At 37.6% G+C, this 25,482-nt stretch overlaps 1 protein-coding gene across 3 annotated transcripts in view; it reads left to right on the top strand.

Annotated features, from left to right (window-relative positions):
* Positions 1 to 25,482, top strand: part of ASCC3 (activating signal cointegrator 1 complex subunit 3) — a 324,300-nt gene that overhangs the window by 4,676 nt on the left and 294,142 nt on the right. For all 3 annotated transcript variants that reach the window (XM_059941507.1, XM_059941508.1, XM_059941509.1), the window contains exons 2-3: positions 20,065 to 20,195; positions 22,694 to 22,844. In XM_059941507.1, the coding sequence (XP_059797490.1) occupies positions 20,106 to 20,195; positions 22,694 to 22,844 (241 nt within the window). In that variant the 5' untranslated portion in view covers positions 20,065 to 20,105. The remainder of the gene's footprint in view (positions 1 to 20,064; positions 20,196 to 22,693; positions 22,845 to 25,482) is intronic.

Raw genomic sequence — 25,482 nt, forward strand, 5'->3', positions numbered from 1 at the left:
ATGATTCTCATGTTTGTATCCAGACCTCTCTCCTGAACTTCACGCCTGAATATTCAGTCCCTACTGACCGTTTCTACTTGAATGTCATACAGACATCTCAGACTCAACTCATCTGAGATTGAACTCATGATATTCCTAACTGCCCCCCCACCCAAGAAAAACTCTGAGCCCTAATTCAGTGAATTCTGTCATCAACCTGATCTATAAATGTGGAGGTCAGCTGAGGTCCTCGCCTCCTTCCCCACCACAGATAGAAATAATCAGAGTAAGCCAAATAAATTTAATTGAATTACCTGATTCCTCCACTTTTCTCTAAATCACTACCACTACTTCGTTTCAGGAACCCATCATCTCCTCATCTTCATCTCTTCATCTGGATTACTGCAGCAACCTCCTAGTATCTTTCTGCTTCAGGTCTTGCCTTCCTGTGGTCCATTTCCTTCACTGCAGTCATAATAATGTCTATTAAACACAGCTCAAGTCAAAAACTCTTCTGAAGATTTCTTTTACTATTAGAACAATTTCTAAACAACATAACTTATGAGGCCCTTCATGACCTTGTTCCTACCTATCTCCAGCTCCATCTCTTGCCACATTACATACTCTTTGACCACTATGCTCTGGTTATCTTTTCAGTTCCTTGAGTGTGAAATGTTCTCACCCCTCATCTGGAATATGTTGCCCTTTTTACCTAACTCTTCATCCTTGAGGTCTCAAGTAAGAAAGCTGCTTTTCCTTCCCAACCTCCTTTCTTGCTAGGCTAGATGCACCTGCTTTGTGTTCCGATAACATTCATTACTGCCCCCTTTTATAGATAGCAGTCTTAGTTTGTATTGAGATAGCTTATTTAATTGGGTTGTCTTCCCCCCAGGCTGTGAGCTTCGCAAGGGCAGGTAGCAGATTGATTTTGCTCACTGTGGTTCCCCCAGCCTGGTGTCCAGCATGTAGTGGAAATACTAGTTAAGAAATATCAATTGAGTGAAAGTTGTTCCTGCATTCTTCTATCAAGATTTTCCTGCTGAGCCCACTCCTACCCTAGAGTTTCTAGCAACTGTTGACTATCCTTTTACCCTTGCTTTTGCTTTTCTACTTTATTGGCTTGAGATTTTGAAAAAAACTTACCCCAAAAATTAGAATTAAATTTCTGCATATATAAGTTCTTTGAAAAGAATGGCATCATGAGTTGAATGATTCACATTAGCTTTTGATTTCTTTTGTGTTTGAGTAAACTTCCTTGTTTGTAAGACCTCTTTTCTTAGGGACTGAAATAAATTAATCAAATAATTAAGCTAATTTCTGTGAAACTGTATTTTTGAGGTCTTGAAATAAAGATGATATAAGCTTCAAAAAAATAAATGTATAGGAATCCAGACCTGTAAATTCTGCCTCTTTTTTTGTGGCAGCTTTGGCCTCCCTTTATTCTTCCTGTCAGTCCATCCATCCAGCCATTATACAAATATTTACCGAGGCTGCACAAGGCCCCAGGCACTGTTTAGGTGCTTCGGATACTGCAGTGAACAAAGCAAAGTCCCCACCCTTGTGGGGATCTTACTGTATTTGATGAAGCTGACAACAAGCACAGTGATACGTGCCTTGAAGTAAAGTGGGTTGTGTGCACGAGAAGGATGAAGGAAAGGGTGCTGTTTTAGATAGGGTGGTCCGGGAAGGCTCTCTGGTAAAGAGATGTTTGAGCAGCAACCTGAAGGAAATGAGGGACCTACCTTTGTGGCATCTGAGGGAAGAGTGCTCATCCAGAGGGATCTGCTTGGTATGGTTATATCACTGCACCAAGGCCAGTGTGGATGCCCCAAAATGAGCAAGGAGGAGAGTTACAGGGGATCTAATCAAAAAGTAGGAGAAAGCCAGATGCCTTGGGAGTTTTGACGTTTACTTAGAGATATGGGAAACCTTTGGGGGGTTTTGAGCAGAGGAGAACCACAATGTTACTTGTTTTAGAAAAGAATCATTCTTATTTATATGTGGAAATTAGATTGTTAGGGAGTAAGGGTGAAAACAGGGAGACTAGACAGGCCATTGCAGTAAACTGGGGAAGAGATGGTAATGATGAGAAGTGGTCAGATTCTGGATATATTTTGAAGGTAGAGTTGGGAGACTTTACTGATAAAGTGGATGGAGTAAAGCATAACTCCAAGTTTTTTGGCCTGAGCAGCAGGCAGAGTGGAGTTGTGATTTATTAAAGTGAGGTAGACCACAAGAGGAGGTTTGCATGGGAGATCAATTTTGACATTTTTAAGTTTGAGCTAGCCATTAGACATCTAAGTGGAGATGTGGAAGAGGCATGGGTAGACAAATCTGGAGTATAGGTGAGATGTGCAGGATAGAGATAAGAATTTGGTGTTAGAATATAAATGATACTTAAAGCCTTGAGACTGAATGGGATCACCTGGGGAATGACTGTAGCTAAAGAAAAGGTCTGAACTCTGAGCTTAGGGGCATAGCAGTGTTAAAGGATAGGAGGATGAGGAGGAACCAACAAGAGTGGAAAGAGCCAAGAGATAATGTAGGAGAAAAAACAAGACATATTGGTGTCCTAGATGCCAAGTGAAGCAACTATCCAGAAGGACTGGGTCAAAATCTCCTGACAAGGATCAAACAAGGACTGAGAAGTAACATTGAATTTGGCAATGTTGAGCTTATTTGTGACCTTTATAGCTCTTTTGGTGGAATAGTAGAGGTAAAAGCCTGATAGGACTGGAGTGTCTGCTGTAGATAGCGATCAAAAAAGTGGGGTGTTAATTGAAAAGGGCTGTGGAGTTTTTAAATATGGGAGCAGCTACAGCATATTTTGGGGTTTTGGAAATCATCCAATAGAGAAGAAAATATTACTAACAAGGAGAGAGGGGACTTTCACTTCAGCAACTTTATCACTGTGTCCCCACTGAATGTTTTTCTTAAATGAATGAATTAATGGATGGGTAGAAGTATTTTCACCAGATGCAGTATAATTTTTTTTTAATCAATGCTGAATAAAAAGTGGAATAAAGAACACTTCAGTTAACACCTCCTCTTCCCGATCGTTGTGGGAATTTTTAGGTTTCAGTCTTCTTTGGTTAGATTACATCTTGAAGTTTACTTTTTCACCCTGGTGAACCTGGTGTTTCTCAGGTCTTTGCAGCTGCCCTCACAAATGATCTATTAAAGTGTGTCACCACTACAGACTTGTCTAATCTTTTACTTTTTGTTCATTTTTCTCATTTGAACTTTTAAAGAGTTGGTACCTATTTCAAAAATTTTGAGACCTCTTGTTAACTATTATTCTTGACTTAAGAAGATACAATATTTGCCAGAAGAGTGAAGGAATACAGATTTTTGAATGTTCAGAGTAGGGTTGCCAAATAAAATACAAGATGCAGAGTTAAATTCGAATTTCAGGTAACAACAAGTAATTTTTTTAGTATAAGTATATCCCAAATATTGCATGGGACATATTATGCTAAAAAATTAATTGAAATTCAAATTTAACTCTGACTTTATATTTTTATCTGCTAATCTGGCAACTGTAATTTAGAAAAAAGGTTTGTATGATTCTTAGTCTGAGAGTATAAACACAAAGGTAGATCTTCAGAGTCTGGGTCTCTGGAAAATGTAATCCTGATGGTGTATTCATACATAACTATGATGATCAAGAAGAGAGAGGTATCTCAAGAAACTGATGTTGCTGTGCCTGAATATTTTTAAAAAATATAAATTGAACGTGGAGAAGGAGTACACGAACTAAGAATGAATTAAAGAAAAGAGAGTTTGTGGGACCTGTGATGTGTATCCTTGAAGAAACATTAAGGTTAGCAAAGACAGTTTTTAAGCTACATTCAACAGTGTGTTTGTTGGGGCAGTTACTAGGATGTTAAAAGAGAATATAGATTTCATTAACTACTTGATCTCTTCTTTCTTTTACGCTAAGGAGAATGGAGAATGGACTCTGGATTGAAAATGGCAGAATGGATTTGGGTTAAATGGAATTGAAGCACATTATGGGTAGCAATATTAAAAGAGCACCCAGATGTTCAACGTTCAGTCTCTCATAAGCCTGAGCATTTTCAGTAGTGCTTTCAGAACCTGCGATTTGGCAGACATTCAGTTTGATGCTTTCACAACTCTTATCTCTCTTATTAGGCTTCTGTGTTTATTTAAAACTTAATTAAAACTTTTAATTGTGGAGTATTTCAAGAATATGGAAAATTATCAGAAAATAATGTAATACACTCCTATACTTGCCATGCAGATTTAACAAGTAGTAATTTTTGCCTTATTTGCTTCAGTTCTTCTCTTTTGAAAAGTATTGCTAATTTTTTTTCCCTCTTTTGTCACTTCTCTGCTGCCTCTCAATCCATTACCTTGAAGCTGGCGTATATAGTTCTCATGCATGTTTCTACATATTTCTGTGTGACAGGATATAAACCAAGGCTTAATGAGGGAGATTGATGGAAAGAAATGGGATTGATTAGCTTGGCGAAGAGAAAACTTAAAGTAGGATTACAGGTTCCTTCAACTATCTAGAAGTCACTCATGTGAAAAGAGTACTTAACTTTGATAACTTATTGACATTAGGCAGTACAGATAATTTTTTTTAAAGTACTTTTAAGATCAGAAAGCAACATGTAGTACTTAGTGACCTAATTATTTTATGGTCTATACTTACATGGAAATTTTTATAAAACATTGAAAAAATCAATGTTCAACCTATACAGATGTCATTTCTAAAAAAAATGAACAACAATCATGATTTTCCTAATGTCTTTACTGTAAAAATGGTTAACCAGCAATCTTTAGAGGAATGACTATATTACTATTTAAAAATTTGTTAAGGGCACACATCCTGAAATATTTAAGACATCAGAGAAAATGAATTTTTAAAAAATGTTCTTCATGTTTTGATGCTTTTTGAAGCATGGTGTTTCTTTCAGTAATTACATTCTAAAAAAGATGGGAGGTATCATTGACAAAATCTGTTTTTTCTCTGAACTGTAGTATATATAATATGTTGGTAAGAAAAATGGCTTAGAAGTTAGAATGTAAGAAAGAATGAGAGATATGGGTCTGACCCTTTCAGACATCTTTCAGTTTAGGAAACTGTGAATAGCAGAGGATGGAGTCGATAGGGAAGTGAGAGTTCAGCTCAGAACAAGGCACAGAGAAAACATTCTTATGGACTATATTTGCCAGGGCACATTTCTGACTAATACAAAGTGAAAGAAAGTACCCTGTTTTTGTAAGTAATTACGTTTTTATTCATAAAGATTGAAACAAACAGTTCAGACCAGAATGTTAAATAATGGTCATGGCAATACATTCTTTCAGAAAGATTAATAAAGCATACATGACATGTAATATATTAGCACAATAAAATTCTTAGCATGTGTTTGTTCTAATTCATAATGTCCAATGAGTTAGTAATTTACTTTTCTGTTTTTATATTTCTTGTTTACCACATAAATTCATCTGAGTCCTGATTTTAGTGTCTAGTTTTTCTCTACTTGAGAGAGAGGGGTAGAGATTTCATTCTGCTATTACGAGGTATGTGCCAACTTCTTTTACACAGTGTCAGTGTTAGGGTGATTTAAGAATTTCCTCTACACCGACCTTCAAGATGGCGGAGGAGTAAGACGTGGAGATCACCTTCCTCCCCACAAATACATCAAAAATACATCAACATGTGGAACAACTCCTACAGAACACCTACTAAATGCTGGCAGAAGACCTCCGACTTCCCAAAAGACAAGAAACTCCCCACGTACCTGGGTAGGGCAAAAGAAAAAAGAAGAAACAGACAAAAGAATAGGGACGGGACCCGCACATCTGGGAGGGAGCTGTGAAGGAGAAAAGGTTTCCACACACTAGGAAGCCCCTTCACTGGCGGAGATGGGGAGTGGCGGGGGGTGGAAGCTTAGGAGCCACAGAGGAGAGCGCAGCAAAAGGGGTGCAGAGGGCAAAGCGGAGAGATTCCTACACAGATGATCACTGCCGACCAGCACTCACCAGCCCAAGAGGCTTGTCTGCTCACCCACTGGGGCAGGCGGGGGCTGGGAGCTGAGGCTTGGGCTTTGGAGGTCGGGTCCCAGTGAGAGGACTGGGGTTGGCTGTGTGAACACAGCTGGAAGGGGGCTAGTGCACCACAGCTAGCTGGGAGGGAGTCTAGGAAAAAGTCTGGACCTGCATAAGGGTCAAGAGACGATTGTTTTAGGGTGCGCGAGGAGAGGGGATTCAGAGCACCGCCTAAAGGAGCTCCAGAGACAGGTGTGAGCTGTGGCTGTCAGCGCGGACCCCAGAGACGGGCATGAGACGCTAAGGCTGCTGCTGCCGCCACCAAGAAGCCTGTGTGCAAGCACAGGTCACTCTCCACACAGCCCCTCCCGGGAGCCGGTGCAGCCCGCCACTGCCAGGGTCCCGTGATCCAGGGACAACTTCCCCAGGAGAACACACGGGCGCCTCAGGCTGATGCAACGTCATGCTGGCCTCTGCTGCCGCAGGCTCACCCTGCATTCCATACCCCTCTATCCTCCCAGCCTGAGTGAGCCAGAGCCCCCGCATGAGCTGCTTTTTAACCCCCGCCTGTCTGGGTGAAGAACAGAAGCCAGAGGGCGACCCACATGCAGAGATAGGGCCACATCCAAAGCTGAACCCCAAGAGCTGTGCAAACAAAGAAGAGAAAAGGGAAATCTATCTGTGCAACCTCAGGAGCAGCGGATTAAATCTCCACAATCAACTTGATGTACCCTTCACCTGTGGAATATCTCAATAGACAGTGAATCATCCCAAAACTGAGGCGGTGGACTTTGAGAGCAACTGTAGACTTGGGGTTTGCTTTCTGTGTCTAATTTGTTTCTAGTTTTATGTTTATCTTAGTTTACTATTTAGAGCTCATTATCATTGGTGGATTTGTTTATTGATTTGGTTGCTCTCTTCCTTTTATATGTATATATATATATTTTTTTTTTCCTTTTTCTCTTTGTGAGTGTGTATGCTTCTTTGTGTGATTTGGTCTGTATAGGTTTGCTTTAACCATTTGTCCTAGGGTTCTGTCTGTCTTTTTTTTTTTAGTATAGTTTTTAGTGCTTGTTATCATTGGTGGATTTGTTTATTGGTTTGGTCGCTCTCTTCTTTTTTTAAATTAATTACTTTATTATTTTATTTTAATAATATATTTTTTAATTTTAATAACTTTATTTTTTTTAATTTTTTCTTTCTTTCTTTTTTTTTCTTTTCTCCCTCTTCTTCTGAGCCATGTGGCGGACAGGGTCTTGGTGCTCCGGCTGGGTGTCAGCCCTGAGCCTCTGAGGTGGGAGAGCCGAGTTCAAGACATTGGTCCACCAGACATCTCCCGACCCCTCGTAATATCAATCAGCGAGAGCTCTCCTAGAGATCTCCCTCTCAACACTAAGACCCAGCTCCACTCAATGACCAGCAAGCTCCAGTGCTGGACACCCCATTGCAAACAACTAGCAAGTCAGGAACACAACCCCACCCTTTAGCAGAGAGGTTGCCTAAAATCATAATACGGTCACAGACACCCCAAAACACAACACCATATACGGCCCTGCCCACCAGAAAGGCAAGATCCAGCCTCATCCACCAGAACACAGGCACCAGTCCCCTCCACCAGGAAGCCTAAACAACACACTGAACCAACCTTAGCCACTGGGGGCAGACACCAAAAAAAATGGGAACTATGAACCTACAGTCTGTGAAAAGGAGACCCCAAACACAGTAAGTTAACCAAAGCTTTTGTTGAAAAGCTTTCAACAAAATTCAACACCCATTTATGATAAAAACCCTCCAGAAAGTAGTCATAGAGGGAACTTACCTCAACATAACAAAGGCCGCATATGGCAAACCCACAGCCAACATCCTTCTCAGTGGTGAAAAACTGACACCATTTTCACTAAGATCAGGAGCAAGACAAGGTTGCCCACTCTCACCACTGTTATTCAACATCATTTTGGAAGTTTTAGCCACAGCAATCAGAGATGAAAAAGAAATCAAATCGGAAAAGAAGAAATAAAACTGTCACTGTTTGCAGATCACATGATACTATACATAGAGAATCCTAAAGATGCTACCAGAAAACTACTAGAGCTAATCAATGAATTTGGTAAAGTAGCAGGATACAAAAGTAATGCACAGAAAACTCTTGCATTCCCATATACTAATGATAACAAATCTGAAAGAGAAATTAAGGAAACACTCCCATTTACCATTGCAACAAAAAGAATAAAATACCTAGGAATAAACCTACCTAAGGAGACAAAAGACCTGTATGCAGAAAACTATAAGACACTGATGAAAGAAATTAAAGACGATACAAACAGATGGAGAGATACACCATGTCCTTGGATTGGAAAAATCAACATTGTGAAAATGACTGTACTACCCAAAGCAATTGACAGATTCAGTGTAATCCCTATCAAACTACCAATGGCATTTTTCACAGAAGTAGAAAAAAAAATTTCACAATTTGTATGGAGATACAAAAGACCCCCAATAGCCAAAGCAACCTTGAGAAAGAAAAATGGAGCTGGAGGAATCAGGCTCCCTGACTTCAGACTATACTACAAAGGTATGGTAATCAAGACAGTATGGTACTGGCACAAAAACAGAAATATAGATCAATGGAACAGGATAGAAAGCCCAGAGATAAACCCATGCACCTATGGTTACTTCATCTTTGATAAAGGAGTCAAGAATAAACAATGGAGAAAAGAAAGCCTTTTCAATAAGTGGTGCTGGGAAAGCTGGACAGCTACATGTAAAAGAATGAAATTAGTACACTCCCTAACACCATACACAAAAATAAACTCAAAATGGATTAAAGACCTAAATGTAAGGCCAGACACTATCAAACTCTTAGAGGAAAACATAGGCAGAATACTCATGATATAAATCACAGCAAGATCCTTTTTCACCCACCTCCTAGAGAGAGGGAAATAAAAACAAAAATAAACAAATGAGACCTAATGAAATTTAAAAGCTTTTGCACAGCAAAGGAAACCATAAACAAGATGAAAAGAGAACCCTCAGAATGGGAGAAAATATTTGTAAATGAAGCAACTGACAAAGGATTAATGTCCAAAATAGACAAGCAGCTCATGCAGCTCAATATCAAAAAAAAAAAAAAAAAACAATCCAAAAATGGGCAGAAGACTAAATAGACATTTCTCCAAAGAAGATATACAGATTGCCATCAAATACATGAAAGGATACTCAACATCACTAATCATTAGAGAAGTGCAAATCAAAACTACAATGAGGTATCACCTCACACTGGTCAGAATGGCCGTCATCAGAAAGTCTACAAACAATAAATGCTGGAGAGAGTGTGGAGAAAAGGAAACCCTCTCGCACAGTTGGTGGGAATGTAAATTGATACAGCCACTATGGAGAACAGTATGGAGGTTCCTTAAAAAACTAAAAATAGAGCTACCATACGACCCAGCAATCCCAGTACTGGGCATATACCCTGAGAAAACCATAATTCAGGAAGGGTCATGTACCACAATGTTCATTGCAGCACTATTTACAGTAGCCAGGACATGGAAGCAACCTAAGTGTCCATCGACAGATGAATGGATAAAGAAGATGTGGCACATATATACAATGGAATATTACTCAACCATAAATAGAAATGAAATTGAGTTATTTGTAGTGAGGTGGATGAACCTAGAGTCTGTCATACAGAGTGAAGTAAGTCAGACAGAGAAAACCATTTACTGTATGCTAATACATATATATAGAATCCAAAAAAAAAAAGTAGTTCTGAAGAACCTAGGGACAGGAAAGGAATAAAGACAGAGACAGAGAATGGACTTGAGGACATGGGGAGGGGGAAGGGTAAACTGGGTTGAAATGAGAGAGTTGCATGGACATATATACATTATCAAATGTAAAATAGATAGCTGGTGGGAAGCAGCCACATAGCACAGGGAGATCAGCTCGGTGTTTTGTGACCACCTAGAGGGGTGGGATAGGAAGTGTGGGAGGGAGTCGCAACAGGGAGGGGATATGGGGATATATGTATACATATAACTGATTCACTTTGTTATACAGCAGAAACTAACACACCATTGTAAAGCTATTATGCTCCAATAAAGATGTTAAAAAAAAAAAGAATTTACTCTGCATAAAGCAGTAAGTAAAGATCAAAGCCATCATATCCTTTGATAAATGCTTTTTTGGATTTGGAGTGTATAGTCCTAGTTGTTTGAGTATAAAAACTTGCATCAGATTTCTAAAAGGTCACCAGAGCTCATATTCGGGAATGTAGTGGTGTTCCTTATAATTGTGGTACAGAGGAACAAGTAAGTGTACAAGGTCATGATAATTCTTTCTCTAAACAGCTAAGGCTTGCTCCAGAGCATCACTTGAGTTTTGGTTTGGTGTATGAGGGTACCTCCTGAGAGGTTTCAATTCAAATTAATCTTTTCAGGGCTTATTAGGGGACAGGCACAAATTCCTTGGGTCTGTCTTTAAGAGGCCCATAGATTGGGATGGAATGAGAATGTTGCCTTTCTCAGCTAATCTGGCCCCAGACCTTTTTCACTGGAATGAAAATATGTACTGCCTTGTATGTTGTGGGTCTTCTCCATGTGTTCTCTACCATATTGTGTGCTTGTTTGTTCCTTGTGGGGTGTTCTTTCTGACTGTTCTTGTTCTCATCTGTGCTGATATGTTATTCTAGCCACTTATTATCCCAAGAACATTTAAAAGAAAACTTTTCTTATCCTTTGTTAAAAGTAAAATTAATATAACCGTGGGGGTCTTCTGTAGACTCTGGTTTATAGTTATGAGCCTGGCTAGGTTTTCTCCCCCACCTTTGGATGGGAAACCTGGAGTTAATATAAGTAAGTAATTGGAGGGAAAAGTTAGAGAACAACAATCTCATTTATATAAATTTTATTCTTAACAAGCCATTATAGATTTTGATTTATATAAAAAGTATATATGTATATACTTAATCATCCTTCCCTTGCTTTCTCTGTTCTCCATGCTCTGAGTGTGTTTTCTAATTTGATTGGAAACTATTCAAGAGCAGTTGCTTCTTGCTTAAGAATGAGTTAGGATCTAAAGTGAACTTGTTGGCTGGAAACTATAAATAGTTAAAATTTCCCTTGAAAATTCTTTAGGAGGACACCAGGTTGTCACAACATACTGTCTCTCAATATGTTGTATGCAGCCACGTTTTTCCTCCAAACTTGGAACATATCACAGTTTCTGAGAGTGCACCAGATGAAAAAGTTGGCTTGTGTTTAATGGCCATGTTGTATATTTTTTTAAAAGGGAACTTAGGTTTAAACATTGGAGTCATGCAGTGCAGCAAGATTCTCAGTTTGATATGCATGTAGTGAGTGAAACAGATTAAGAGAGCATCATATCCTTGTTGCTCACCCCATTCACTCTAGAGCATGTATTGAGTACATGAAATAGTGGGCAGAATCTCTAATATTACTGTTTATGTCTGTCTATGCCTTATATTTGGCCTCTTGTGTTTGATTGATTCAAATAATTAAATGCACCTGTAATGTGACTCCACTACATTAACCAATTGGTGGCAATAAGGTACAATAAAAGTAAGGAATACAAGTTCAATACAATTAAGTTAAAATTTTCTTTAGGATTTACCATGAAAAAAACCACCCCCTTTTGAAATGGTATAATAGAGGATTATATATATAATGTTTTACATATATTAAGGCTATTAAGGCTGATGTTTTCTGAATTCTGATCTAAACAGTGTAAACTATATCACAACTTGATTTTTTAAACTTTTTAAAAATAAATTTATTTTATTTATTTATTTTTGGCTGTGTTGGGTCTTCGTTGCTGCACGCGGGCTTTCTCTAGTTGTGGCGAGCGGGGGCCACTCTTCGTTGCGGTGCACAGGCTTCTCATTGTGGAGGCTTCTCTTGTTGCGGAGCACGGGCTGTAGGTGCGTGGGCTTCAGTAGTTGTGGCTCGTGGGCTCTAGAGCACAGGCTCAGTAGTTGTGGTGCTCGGGCTTCGTTGCCCCGTGGCATGTGGGATCTTCCCGGACCAGGGCTCGAACCCGTGTCGCCTGCACTGGCAGGCAGATTCCCAACCACTGCGCCACCAGTGAAGCCCACGACTCGATTTTTTAAACTGGTGAATTAAAATATAAATATTTTAGCTTACTTTTTTTAACGATATGGTTTGTGGGCATATAATTCTATTTTAAGTATTGAAATTTTAAATTCTAATTTTTACTCCATTCATAGGCTACTCCGTCTTTTCAGTGTTTTTATTCCTTACCTACATTATATCCCTTTTACTTTTTTTTTTCTTCCTAATAATTACCTGGTATCCATGATCATCAACAAGTAATTGCTTGGCTTTATACTCATTAGGAAATATGGTTTGTCTCTTCTGGAATTTTTGTTAATTTTTTATAATTAAAAATACTGTAATTATATTTTCCTAAAGTTGCTATCAATCTGTTAGACCCTTTTTAGAGTTGAGAAACACAGGTTTGGAATATGAAGAATAAATCTTACAATTTTTTATGTGATACTTCAAAATAATGTGTACTAGAATTCTAGCTTACTCATTATTGGTTAATATCATTTCACAAAGAGAAATGTATTACTGTCAAATTTTTATCTTCCCTATTTGAATGTTAAAAAGGGCAGTTAACTTTTTTTTTTTTTTTTTAACTTCTTCGAGACAGTTCCTTTTTATCTGTACATATATCTAATCAACACTGTAAAGATTCATTCAGATAACCATAGTGGGGGGTACTTCAGGCCAACAGGAAAAAATTGACTTTTAGGGTTTCAGTCTTTTAGCAATTATATTTGTTCTGAGGGATTTTTTATGTGTACATTTGTCATTTAGTAGGCCATACTAAATGTGGAATAAAAATTACTGTGGTAACAATTGCTTTGCAGGCCAGTTTATCTTGATGAGCATTCACTGTGTCTCATATATAAGAAATTTTAACCATAAACATTATGACGTTGTATCTTTAAGACCTAGGTGAATGTTTTTTCCTTTCCTTTGGATCTCAAATCCAGCACTTAATCATTCGCATTATTTAGGCTCCACTGTCCTCCTACTGTCCCTGTGTTATAAAGCCTTAACCCTCTATAATACCAACCTTCATTCCTTTGCCAGATTGTTGCCATTCTAAATTTATGGTTTCCGGTATGAGATGAGCATTCATGTGCCACCTGAAAAATCCTTTTATGGTTTATTAATCAATTTCCTGTCATTTTTGGTGGTAAGGTTAAACTTTTGCCTCTGTCTTTAAAAATTCCATCTCATCTTCTTTTGAATAGTCTTGGCAGATCTCAAAGAAAATAGGAGTCATTTTGGTGGAACTCTCTTTTACCATATTTTTTCTCCCCCATTCACCTTCTGCTTCCCATATTACAAACATATCTGCACTTTGACTCATCCATCCCTCCATGCTCATCCTTCCATCCAAGGCTTATCTCTAGAACCATGATTCTCTCTCCTGCATTCTCAGGGAGCCTACTCCCCTAAATCAGTCTTTCTTCTGGTTATTCAACCTCTCTCTTTCTCTATTGGCTCTCCTCTGATTATAGAATTGTGCTCAACTCTCTCCTGTATTTCTAAAAACTCTCAACCGCATGCATTTCGCTATTTCTTGCCTCTTCTCCTTTTCTTTTCAACCAAGTTTCTTGAAAGAGTAGCTAGTACCCATTTTATTTCCCCATTTCCTCCCTCTCTGTTTATCTTTTCTTTAAATAAATTTATTTATTTTTATTTTTATTTTTGGCTGCGTTGGGTCTTTGTTGCTGCGCGTGGCTTTCTCTAGTTGTGGCGAGCAGGGGCTACTCTTCTTGTGGTGCACGGGCTTCTCATTGTGGTGGCTTCTCTTGTTGTGGAGCACGGGCTCTAGGTGCGCGGGCTTCAGTAGTTGTGGCTCGCGGGCTCTAGAGTGCAGGCTCAGTAGTTGTGGCTCACGGGCTTAGTTGCCCTGCAGCATGGGGGATCTTCCCGGACCAGGGCTCGAACCCATGTCCCCTTTGTTGGCAGGCGGATTCTTAACCACTGTGCCACCAGGGAAGCCCTCCATTTATCTTTCACCCACTGAAATTTTCTTTCTCTGACCATTTTTTTTGAAACTATGTGTACTAAAGTCATCTAAGGCTTGAGAATGGCTAAGTACACTGGACCCTGTAGCATAACATTTGAAACTTTCTTTTTTCATGTGATACCACTTTCTTCATATGACAGCTCTTTGCTGATCTCTTAGGACTCTGTCCTTGACCCTGTACTGTCTACTCTCAAGAGGTTTTTCGGGGTACATGGATAGGTTTCATGGCATTCATGCAGCCTCTGAAATGAATTACAAAATGTTTATATGTGTATATGTCTATTTTCTTAGGGAGAGGGTCCACAGGTTTATATATATAAATAATTTGACTTAAAGGAATATGTTCATCCGTGCTTTTAACTACGTTGAAGTGATAACACTAAATTCTGTACTTCCAGCCCAGACCTATGATAGGAAACCCCAAACTGTATATCCCACTTGATGGCCCATGATCAAAACTTTCCAAAGCAGAATTAATCATCTTTCGTCTTCCAGTATGCCCTCTATACCCATACACTCTGCTGTTCTGCTTCTCCTGAACCAGAAATATGGGTGTCCTGCCCCTTTCCCCTTGATCTTCACATCCTGCCCCGTGAATTTATTCTATCTCCCAAATATAAGTATCTCTCAGATCCATCCTTTTCTGCCTTTCCCTGCCTCAGTTGTATCCTCTGTCTCTCACCTGGTTTCTTGAAAAAACTTTCCAACTGGTTTGCTTGTCTTCAATTTGACCCCACCTTTCATCTGTTCACTACACTTAAATTTGAGTCATTTTTGTACGATATGTTAAATTTTTTTATGAGGATAAAAAATGCTTAAATTGAGACATGTTGTTGGATCTCTGCTTACATCTTTAGTCTTATTTCATGAGTCTCCAAATGCACTATTATATAGGGATTTTTTAAGCAATAATTTGTTATTTTAGTTTTCTTCTTTATATGTCTACCTTGGAATAACCTTTTCTTCCCCACCAGGCCAGCTCATTCAAGTCCTTTAAATCTCAATTTCCTTCCTTCTTATCTACCTTCCTTCTCACCCTCTTGGGTGTTTTCTCCCTTGTCTTCCTGCAGTTGTATCTGCACAATTATTGCAACTATTTTTCTTTCTTTTCAACCATACTGTAAACTTGTTATTTAGGGCAGCTGCAGTCATACCAAAAATGTTTTTCTTTTAATCTCTAGATCCTTGCAGTGTATCTAATATATTGTAGGTGATCTATAGATATTTGCTGATTAAATGAATAACCAAAGATTTAAAATTGGCTTTCTCATTTTGACCTTTATACATTTCAGGTACCCTTAAATGTTGGTGATCTTTTTACTGGTACAGAATACAATGAGTTTTGAAGAATAGAGTTCTGTAAGCCTTATTTATACTCAGTGCCTAGCACAGTTCCTACTAGATAGGAGATACTCAAGTATTTGTGAATAAATGATTTATAGGTGACTATGAGGAAATGAGCTGTTACAGTTTACAGTGTTGGTCATTTAACTGGAGGAAGAAAATAGATAAAACCAAATTAGAAAACCAAGTAATGTGCTTTACTTCATTTTTTTTGACAAGTATAATTCATACTGATTATTTTGATGAGCCCTCAGGAAGCTTTAGAGTTTCCTGTTAGTGCAGTGTATAACAGTGTGACTCATTACCAGACCCCATTGTTAGAACTCTTCTTAGAGTTTCAGTGTGAGTGGTATCTTGTTTTGTTAAGGTTTGTTAGGTTTGTGAATTAGAGTAAAAATCAATGAAATCTTACTGCCTGCTTTTTAAAGAGAGGGACAGGACATTCAAATTATTGTGAGATATGTCAAAATGATGAAAGTAGTGGTCCCAAATACTTGTTAATGCTTAAGACCTTGCCTGAGGCAGAATAGTCCATATATCCCATGTCTCTTGTTCTGATTCTACATTTTGAAAGCACTAACGTGTGTGGTTAAAAAGTAGGTTCCGAGGCCGAATACTGTTCAGTTTAGTGTCAAGACCTTTCTTTAAAGACTTCTGACTTAATGTCAGTCATCATGAATAGCGTTCTTGTCTTTGAATAGAATTCTCTCAATCTAGGTAGAGGATTTAAATTCCAGTGCCCTAAGGCATACATTGTATGCTTTACTTCTCAATGGATGATATTAACTATGTTCCATCTGTAGGATAATTGAGAAAAAAGTCATTCAGTTCACTTTCAGTAAGACCTTGTTGAGAAAGACTGCTGAGAAGCAGATTGTGCAACCTAACTCAAGCCACCAAATTCTTAATATAGGTGGAAACTCCTTGGTTACTATTGACTTGAGACAAATTGAATGGTGACTTCAGAATAAAAGATACTATCTCTAAAACTGGTTCTCAAAGTATGGTCCTTGACCTGCTGCATCACTGCAGAATTTGTTGGAAATACAAAATTTTTGTGCCCCATCTCAGTGCCATCTGATCTGCTGAATCAGAAACTTGGAGGTGAAGAATAGGGAGATGGGGCTTAGCAATTTGAGAAGCCCTCCGGTGACTTTTTTTTTTTTTTTTAATTTTGTTTATTTATTTATTTTTGGCAACGTTGGGTCTTTGTTGCTGTGTGCGGGCTTTCTCTAGTTGCGGCGAGTGGGGGCTACTCTTCATTGCGGTGTGCAGGCTTCTCATTGCGGTGGCTTCACTTGTTACGAAGCATGGGCTCTAGGCAGGCGGGCTTCAGTAGTTGTGGAACACGGGCTCAGTAGTGGCTCGCGGGGTCTAGAGCGCAGGCTCAGTAGTTGTGGTGCACGGACTTAGTTGCTCCGCGGCATGTGGGATCTTCCCGGACCAGGGCTCGAACCCATGTACCCTGCATTGGCAGGCGGATTCTTAACCACTGCGCCACCAGGGAAGCCCCCTCCGGTGACTTTGATGCACACTAAACTTTGAGAGTCTCTTTGCTGTCCACTGACTGCTGCTTTCATTTCTTCTTCCAAATGCTCCAGAAAGTGTGTTATCTAGTGTTAGAAAAATCCAGATGTGGTTCTCTGAATCATCTCGTTTCCAGAAATGCTCTCCTAAATTCATTCCCAATGGATACTTGAAATTTAAAGTCAGCTAGCTGGGGAGTTTATTTGCAAATTGGATCATTTTACTTTTCTGATTAAAGTTCTTCAGTGTGGTGTGGATAATCCAGCCGTTTTTTTGCCCCAGCCATTCTCATACCATTTCCTTACAGATTTGTAATGCAATCATCTATGTTTTTTAATCTTTTGTGTTTCTGATTTCTAATCTAATTGTATTTTGCTCAGAAAATATGAGCTATATCAGGGGTCAGCAGACTAATTTGGTCACACTGAGCCCAAGAATGGTGTTTTTTTGTTTGTTTGTTTTGTTTTTTTAAAGAAAAAAAAAAAAGCAAAGATTATACAGCAGAGACTGCCTGTGGCCTGCCAAACCTAAGTATTTACTCTCTTTCTGCAAAGTTTGTTGACCCCTGATCTATATGATACTTATTTTTTGAAATTTGTTGAGATTTACTTTATGGCCTCGCATACATAGACCATTTAAAATTGTTACAAGTGTACTTGAAAAGAATATATATTTTCATATATGTTAGGTTAAATTTACTAATTTCACGGCTCAAGTTCCCTATTTTTTGTTGAATTTTTGTTGATTTGACCTATCAATAGTTGATCAATTATTGAACTTTCACTTTGATGTTGGACTTGTTACTTTCTTTTGGAGGTCTATTTGTTTTAATTATTTTGAGGCTATTCCATCAGGGCATGCAAATTCAAAAGTTTTATACCTTCTCAGTGAGCTGTATCTTTCATTATTATGTAGAGAAGTGTTTTGTGTTTTTTTCCCCCCATCCCTAATAATACCTTTCGTTTTTAGAGTCTATTTTGTCTGATCTGGTACTATTGATATAGCCACCAGATACTTTTGGTTATTATTTACAGGAGGTTCTTATTCTATCTCTTAACTTTCAACCTTTCTCTGTCCTATTTTAGGTATAGCTCTAGTGTTTACTTGATTACTGTTTAGTAATTCAGTCTGTCAATCTTTTGGGTGTTAAGATTAATTCATTTACATTTATTGTGAGTATCGATATATTTGGACTTGTTTCTCTTTGATCTACTTAATGTATACTTTGTCTAGTTGTAACAGCATACTGGGTTATTTCTTCAGATCCCTCTTTCAGATCACCACTTTTCACTGTATTTAATCTATTGTTTAACTCATATATTGATTGTTTTTAATTTAACAAGTATATATTTTTATTTTTAAAAGTTATATTTTCAAATTTGCTAGTCATTTTATTATTCTTCATTATTTTTAAATTCTCTCTTATTTTGTTAAACATTTCATACAGTTATTTTATACCTAATTACACTAATATAGGAGCCAGAGATTTTTCCAAGTATTAAGCTTTGTAATAACTTCAAAGGGTATATGCAATCAAGAAGAGCAGAAACAGGGAGTGGCCTGAGACATCCTATATGTCCCCCTAGTTGTTCTTTCTTTCAGTCTCACAATGGACACATGCTCTTTGGCCCAAACAATTAGTGAGGTCTCTTAATTGAGTTTTGTTGGTCTTTTCACACTGTGAGAAGTGTTTGGGTTATAAAACATCTCTATTTTAGACTCTAGAGTAGGTTTTTATATGCTCTGCACTATTGACATTTGGGGCTAGATAATGCTTTGCTGTGAGGAGGCTGTCCTGTGCCTTCTAGTATGTTTAGCAGCATCACTGGCCTCTACCCACCAGAAAACAGTAGTACCCTCCCAACCCCCCAGATGTGATGTCCCAGAGTGTCACCAGATATTGCCAAATGTCCCAACGGGGGCAAAATCATCCCTATTTGAGAACTGTCCTGGGGACTTACATAGCTTATGTGACATTCTCCAGGGAGCCATGCCTTATAAACATTGTAGTTTTGTTGTAATAAGCTATCTTAAACCAGGATAACCCTCTAAGAGTATTCCATAGATGAGGACTCCCCTCATAGTAAATATAATTAGTCTATTTGCCAAAAGATTAGTTGTTTAGTTGTTAGCATATAAACAAGGAGATTAGATCAGATTACCTGACTTCCTTCTTTCCCTGGGAATTCTCCCCTTCCTCAGCTGCTCTGATTCTTTTCTCATTCTTCAGTCTCCCTGTTACCATGGTCTCCTTTTCTCCATTTTTCTTCCTTTTATTATTAACCAAATAATTACTGAGTGCCAAAAATATTTTAGTACTGTTCTGTTTGCTAGGGGAGATCAGTGAAATGAAGGTCTTTTTTGTCATGAAGCGGGGAGATCAGTGAAATGAAGGTCTTTTTTGTCATGAAGCTTACTCTTCGTGGGGTAAGACAATATATAAATAAGTAAATAAAAGAATGTCAAATATTAATTAGTGCTTATAAAAATAATTGAAATTTTGTACTGTGATAGACAGTAACTGGGTAGCTGCCCTGTCTAAGATTGAGTGGTCAAGAAAGGCCCCATCTCGGGAGGTGTCTTTTAAGCCAAGACTTTTGTGTCAAGGAGTCAGCTGTATGAGGATCAGAAGAGCATTCCAAGTAATGCAAATGCAAGTAGGTGGAAACATGCTTGATACTTTAAGAAGAGAAAAAGCCAGTGAGACTGAAAGTAAGGGATAATGTGAAATGAAATCAGTGAGTGTAAAATGAAATTGGAGAAGAGATGGGCAGGTGCTTTTATCTCTCTCAATATTATTGGCTGTAGTAATACAGTATTTGATGCCTGTACTTAGGAATCAGTAGAATTCATTTGAAGGAATGTTATGGTAGTACCCACAAACAAGGGGGGGTTTTTTTGTCTGTTTCTTTCTCACCTATAAGCCAATGCATTATTAAATAAACTACTTGGGTAGAAAATGTGTCAGGAGAATTTTTCAACATTGGTAGCAATTGCTTTTTAACTAATTGGTTTCTTTTTTTCTTATACAAGCTAATTTGTTGAATTTGATTACCTCTCCCACCTCTCTCTACAGATAAATATCATCTTGTTTTGTTTCAGTTTCAGGTTTCTTGTTGTATGGATCACTGATTGAATAATAGATGGCTTTACCTCGTCTCACGGGAGCCTTGCGCTCCTTTTCAAATGTCACCAAGCAAGATAATTATAATGAAGAAGTGACTGACTTACAGGTAAACGTTTTAGATGAAAACCGTTATAAGATACGGGCAAATATTTGGCATTCTTTTTTTTTTTTAAAGATTTATTTTATTGATTGATTGATTGATTGCTATGTTGGGTCTTCGTTTCTGTGCGAGGGCTTTCTCTAGTTGCGGCAAGCGGGGGCCACTCTTCATCGCGGTGCGCGGCCCTCTCACTATAGCGGCCTCTCTGTTGCGGAGCACAGGCTCCAGACGCGCAGGCTCAGTAGTTGTGGCTCACGGGCTTAGTTGCTCCGCGGCATGTGGGATCTTCCCAGACCAGGGCTCGAACCCGTGTCCCCTGCATTAGCAGGCAGATTCTCAACCACTGCGCCACCAGGGAAGCCCTGGCATTCTTTTTCTCAATTCTGTGTGCTTTTTTTTGTTTGTTTTTGGCTGCATTGGGTCTTTGTTTTGGCACGCGGGCTTCTCTCGTGGCGCGCAGGCTCAGTAGTTTGGTGCGTGGGCTCTCTAGTTGGGTTGCGCAGGCTTAGTTGCCCTGCAGCATGCGGGATCTTAGTTCCGCGACCAGGGATCTAACCCGCGTCCCCTGCATTGGAAGGCTGATTCTTAACCACTGGACCACCACCGAAGTCCTTGTGTGCATTTTTAAAAATGGCAAGTTTTATCTTTTTTGGTGTTACACCAAGAAGGGGAATGGGCATATTGATGTTTGCTATGGGAATACTTATCTTAAGCACTTATAAATGTATTGTCAAAGAGGACAAACAGAGCTATGATATTGAATCCTTTGTTAACTTTTCTGTTCCTAAGATACCTGCCTCAATTAATTTTGTAATTTAATCCAGTAATTTACCTCTAGATCATCTGAGTAAGTTTTCAGATCTCTGGTCAAATTCTTATCAAATGTGAATATTAATCTCTTAAACTCTGTAGCTGGTCTCATAATTCACTTCTGTCTTGTCCTTATAATTGGTTGTGGATGTAATAGGCCTAAAGGTCCATGAACTGTGCATATGAAGGAATGAGCCATTTAATATAGTATATGAAGGAACTGGCCCTATGCTGTTTTTTAAAAAACAGCAGTCACTTTTCTGACTCCTTATTTGACTCTTGTAGAATATTAACATTGTTTCCTAGTAGGTTGGAATTTTATTGCTTAAAGCCCTTATGCAGTTTTACAATTAATAGCTTCACTGAAAGATTGATACTAGGAAAAAAAAGATTTGTAACAGTCTTTAGGTAGATTTTTCCTCTAATGATGATACAGAATTTTGCTACAGGCAAAACAGTTAACCTTCTTTATGATGGGAGCTATTTTGCATTTTCACAGCAATTAAAATAAGGATATATTCTATACAGTTAATTAATATTGCTATCTTAAACTTGAATTATTTCCTCTCATCGCCTAACCAAAGCCCTTTACAAGTTATTTTATATAAGAGATGCAACAGGAGATTTTAAAATTTGAAAGTTATAAGGACTACATGCTCATCCCATGTCATTTAATTTATTCTTGTAGGCTTTTAAACACTTTTTCCCCCTCTGAGGAAAGAAAGTGGCAGATATAATGAGCCTCATTTTAATGTAATTTTTTATCTTGGGAAATATCCAACATATACAAAAGAGACAGAAAAGTAACGTGAAACTTTGTGTACCTATGACCCATTATAACAGCTTAATTCAATTTAGGGCCAGTCTTATCTCATCTCTACATTTGCCTGTTTTCCTCACCCTAAACCCAGATTAATTAGCTCCATTTCAGTTTAGAAAACTGAGGCAGGGAAGTAATAGTGAATTATGAAAGTAATAGGAATATTGTCAATAGAACCAAGAGGAAAATTACAGTTTTCTGTCAGACCCGCTACTTTTCATTTGGTCACAAGACGTCATGAAGTTTAATCCATGGATCAAGTCCAGTGATATGAAGTAAAATTTTTATTGCTTTCTGTGTCAGTTCTTGAGAATGGAAAGATTTATAGTCTCAAGGAAAGTGTGTGTATAGATAAGAATCTCCTGGATGCCTAACTTGTTCTAGGATCAGACTTAGGAAAGCAATACTGATTTGAATATATTGAACCTGTCATAAGAGTCTTATTTTCTTTAAATGCCTTTCATCAAAAAGCATGACATAAAGTTCTTATATACAGTATGGTTTAAGCTATGTTAAAAACGAGCAGGAAAATGGAAAAGAGGTATGTGGGGTGTTACCGATTGTTATCTGGATGTTGGACTTTTTGCTTTTTACTTTGCCGTATGGAAATTATTTCATAATGAGTATTCATTGTGATTAAACTGTAAAAAAAAGAAGCTTTTTTAAAACATATCTTTAAACAAATGAGATTCTTTTAAATCACATTTAAATAAAGCTCCTTCTGGGAGCTGTAAATTTGGATGTGAGTAGATACAATTTTGAATTCTTGTGGGTAGTGCCAAGTTGTATAATGTAATGCAAAATATATGTAATAAATGATAGATTTGAGAAAACCTTTAATCAGTATGTTTCTGTATTATTCTGTCTGTTTCAGTTGAAGCGGTCTAAACTTCATGAACAAATTGTAGGTTTGGACCTGACATGGATGAAGATTGTAAAATTTTTGAATGAAAAGCTGGAGAAGAGTGAAATGCAAAGTGTAAATGAAGACTTAAAAGATATATTGCAGGCTGCAAAACAAATAGGTATAGTTTTGTTATTTTTTTTTAAACCACTAAAGTTCAAAAATAGATTCCTTTTAAACTATATACTATAGAGTGAAAGGTTAAAATTTCCAGGGAAGTATTCATAATTATGAGACAGTCTTATCTATCAAGGAGCTTAAGATTCAGGGAGGCAGAAGTAAACTAGTAATTATAATACAGTCAACTTGAGGGATTTATAGGAATTTAGAGTTTAAACCACTGTCTTTATTGAAATAAGGATTAGGGTAAATTAAAAATTTTATGTAGTTGGAAGGAACCTTAAGATGCCCACCTAACACACAGTGAGGGCCAGTACTGAAGCTGAACTTTTCTTCAGTTCCTGATGCACACTAATATTTACATCATTTGATTACATTTGAAGGAGATTGTAGTTAGAGATTGTAACACTCTGGACTTAACACAGGTTACTTTCCCAAGATTGAAGACAGAGTAAAACAAATCAAGTGACTCTTTGGTAAAACATCTGAGTTTGTTCATGGAAATTCATTGTCCCGTTCTAGACTCCGATAATTAAAAAGCATAGTTAACACTACTGTAGTTCTAACTGCAAATTCAGGTTTCTACCTATGAAAAGTTCAGACTGATAACTTTGGCTCTGTATGATCTGGCCTTCACCTTTCTCTCTGACCTTGAGTCATCCTTGTTTTCACTAACTGTGCTTCAGACACATGGCCTTTTCTTACTTCTGCAAACTCACCAGGTTGGTGCCTATTTGGGGATTGTTGTACATGCTGTTTCCTGTGCTGAGAATGTTCTTCTGTCCTAATATTAGAGTGGGTAGATCCTTTCTTGTTATTCTGAGCTCACCTAAAAATTATTTCCTTAATGAGGCCTTCGCTGATCATCTAATCTCCAGTGTTTACCTAGTCATTCTTTATCTTGTAACCCTCGGTAACATTTTCTCCATAACATTTATTATCTGATATTTTGCTTGTTTGTTTATTGCCTGTGTTTTGCTACTAGGATGTAAGTTTCATGAGAATAGAATCTTATTTTTCTTGTTCAACACACTCCATCCCCAGTGCTTAGAATAGTGCTTGGTATATTTTAGGGTCTTAATAAAATTTCACTTGATAAATAAATGAAAAAGTTTTCTCAGGTGATTTCTTAGTAGAAGGAAAATTTAGATCCTAACTTCACCATATGCTGGTTGGCAGTTTTCTTCCCTTCACCAACTTTGGAAGGTGTTTCTATTATATCTTGTATACTTGAAGACTTTTTATTTATGATCATCAAATCTTTGAATTTATTATTCAAATATTTTGACTTTGATGTATTATTTAATTATCATTGGTTTGTAGTATAGTATAATATTGAATTTAATGCCCTCATAATTTAAGTTGTGAAAGTACAAAATGAATGTCATGTATGTTTTTGCAATTAGATGATCTTTTGAAGTTCAAGGACTTTGGTAAGAATTGAGATTACTTACTAAGCCTAGGGAAAATAGAGCACACTGATGTGATTTGTGACAGCATTTGACATAGACTCAGACTTTATGTTTTAAGAATATTGAGGCAGTTAGGTTCATTAGAAAATAGTAGCAAAAATGCAAAGTCTCCAATCTACCTAGATTACCTTGAGTAGGATCTTAACCCTTCTGGGCTTCACTGTCTTCATTTCTAAGATGTTAGAATTATTTGTCGGGGGGGTGGTCTGACTTAAGTAGTTTTCAAAAACTGTAATATCCTTCCTTTAATTTTATTATGAAAATACCTCAGAATACTTAGTAAAAACAGTATAAAATATTGAGCTTATTCAGTACCGTGACTAAATTTTTCTTTATTAAATGATGTGGAAATTAAGGTTATTAAAAAATAAGTTATTCTTTAGACTACTTTCCCCAAATATCTCTGAAAAGTCTAAACTTATTGTTTTAAATAGCCGATCATTAAACATAATTCTAGGAGTTTTGCCTGTTAGCAAAGCATCTGATTCATACTCAGGAGCTAATCTATTGACTGATGTGTTTAAGGAATTGATTATTTTGAGATGTCATGTCTCAAAAGAATATTTTCATGACAGATAAAATCTTAGGGTTGTATTTAGGAAAATGCTCTGTTATATATACTTTTTAATGGTGTGTTTAAGTTGAAAAACTATTAGTGAAACTAGTAGTTGACTAGTAGTCATCCACTCTGTTTGAATGAAAATACTGCTGATACTGGAAATGTAATTAAAACTAGCAGCATTGAAATGATTAGTCTTATGGAAAACATGTCTTTGTGTCTTCTCTTATATCATCCTATTAGCACAGGTAATTTTGGTGTAATTGTGTTAAAAACGTGGAGCAAGAGAATAAAGTAAAAAGAACAATCACTTATATTTCAGTTGAGCATAGTAGTATGAGGTACATGTGTATTGACCAGTCAGAGTAATAGGTATTTTAAGCTGGAGGGGACATCAGGGAACATCTTGTCCAATCCCTTCATGTTGTATGTGAAGAAACAGGGTCCTTGAAGGTTAAGTGAACCCCGTGGTTGATTTGTGGCACAGGTAGGCCTAGACCAAAATTCTGAAATGGAAACATGATGGAAATCCTAAATTCTTTCCTTTCCTTTTAGTTAGAGATCATGTTCTCTCAAAGTCTACTTTTCAGCTATTCTCAAATTGACTC

The sequence above is a fragment of the Balaenoptera ricei genome, chromosome 12, assembly GCF_028023285.1.
Source record: "Balaenoptera ricei isolate mBalRic1 chromosome 12, mBalRic1.hap2, whole genome shotgun sequence".
NCBI lineage: Eukaryota > Metazoa > Chordata > Mammalia > Artiodactyla > Balaenopteridae > Balaenoptera > Balaenoptera ricei.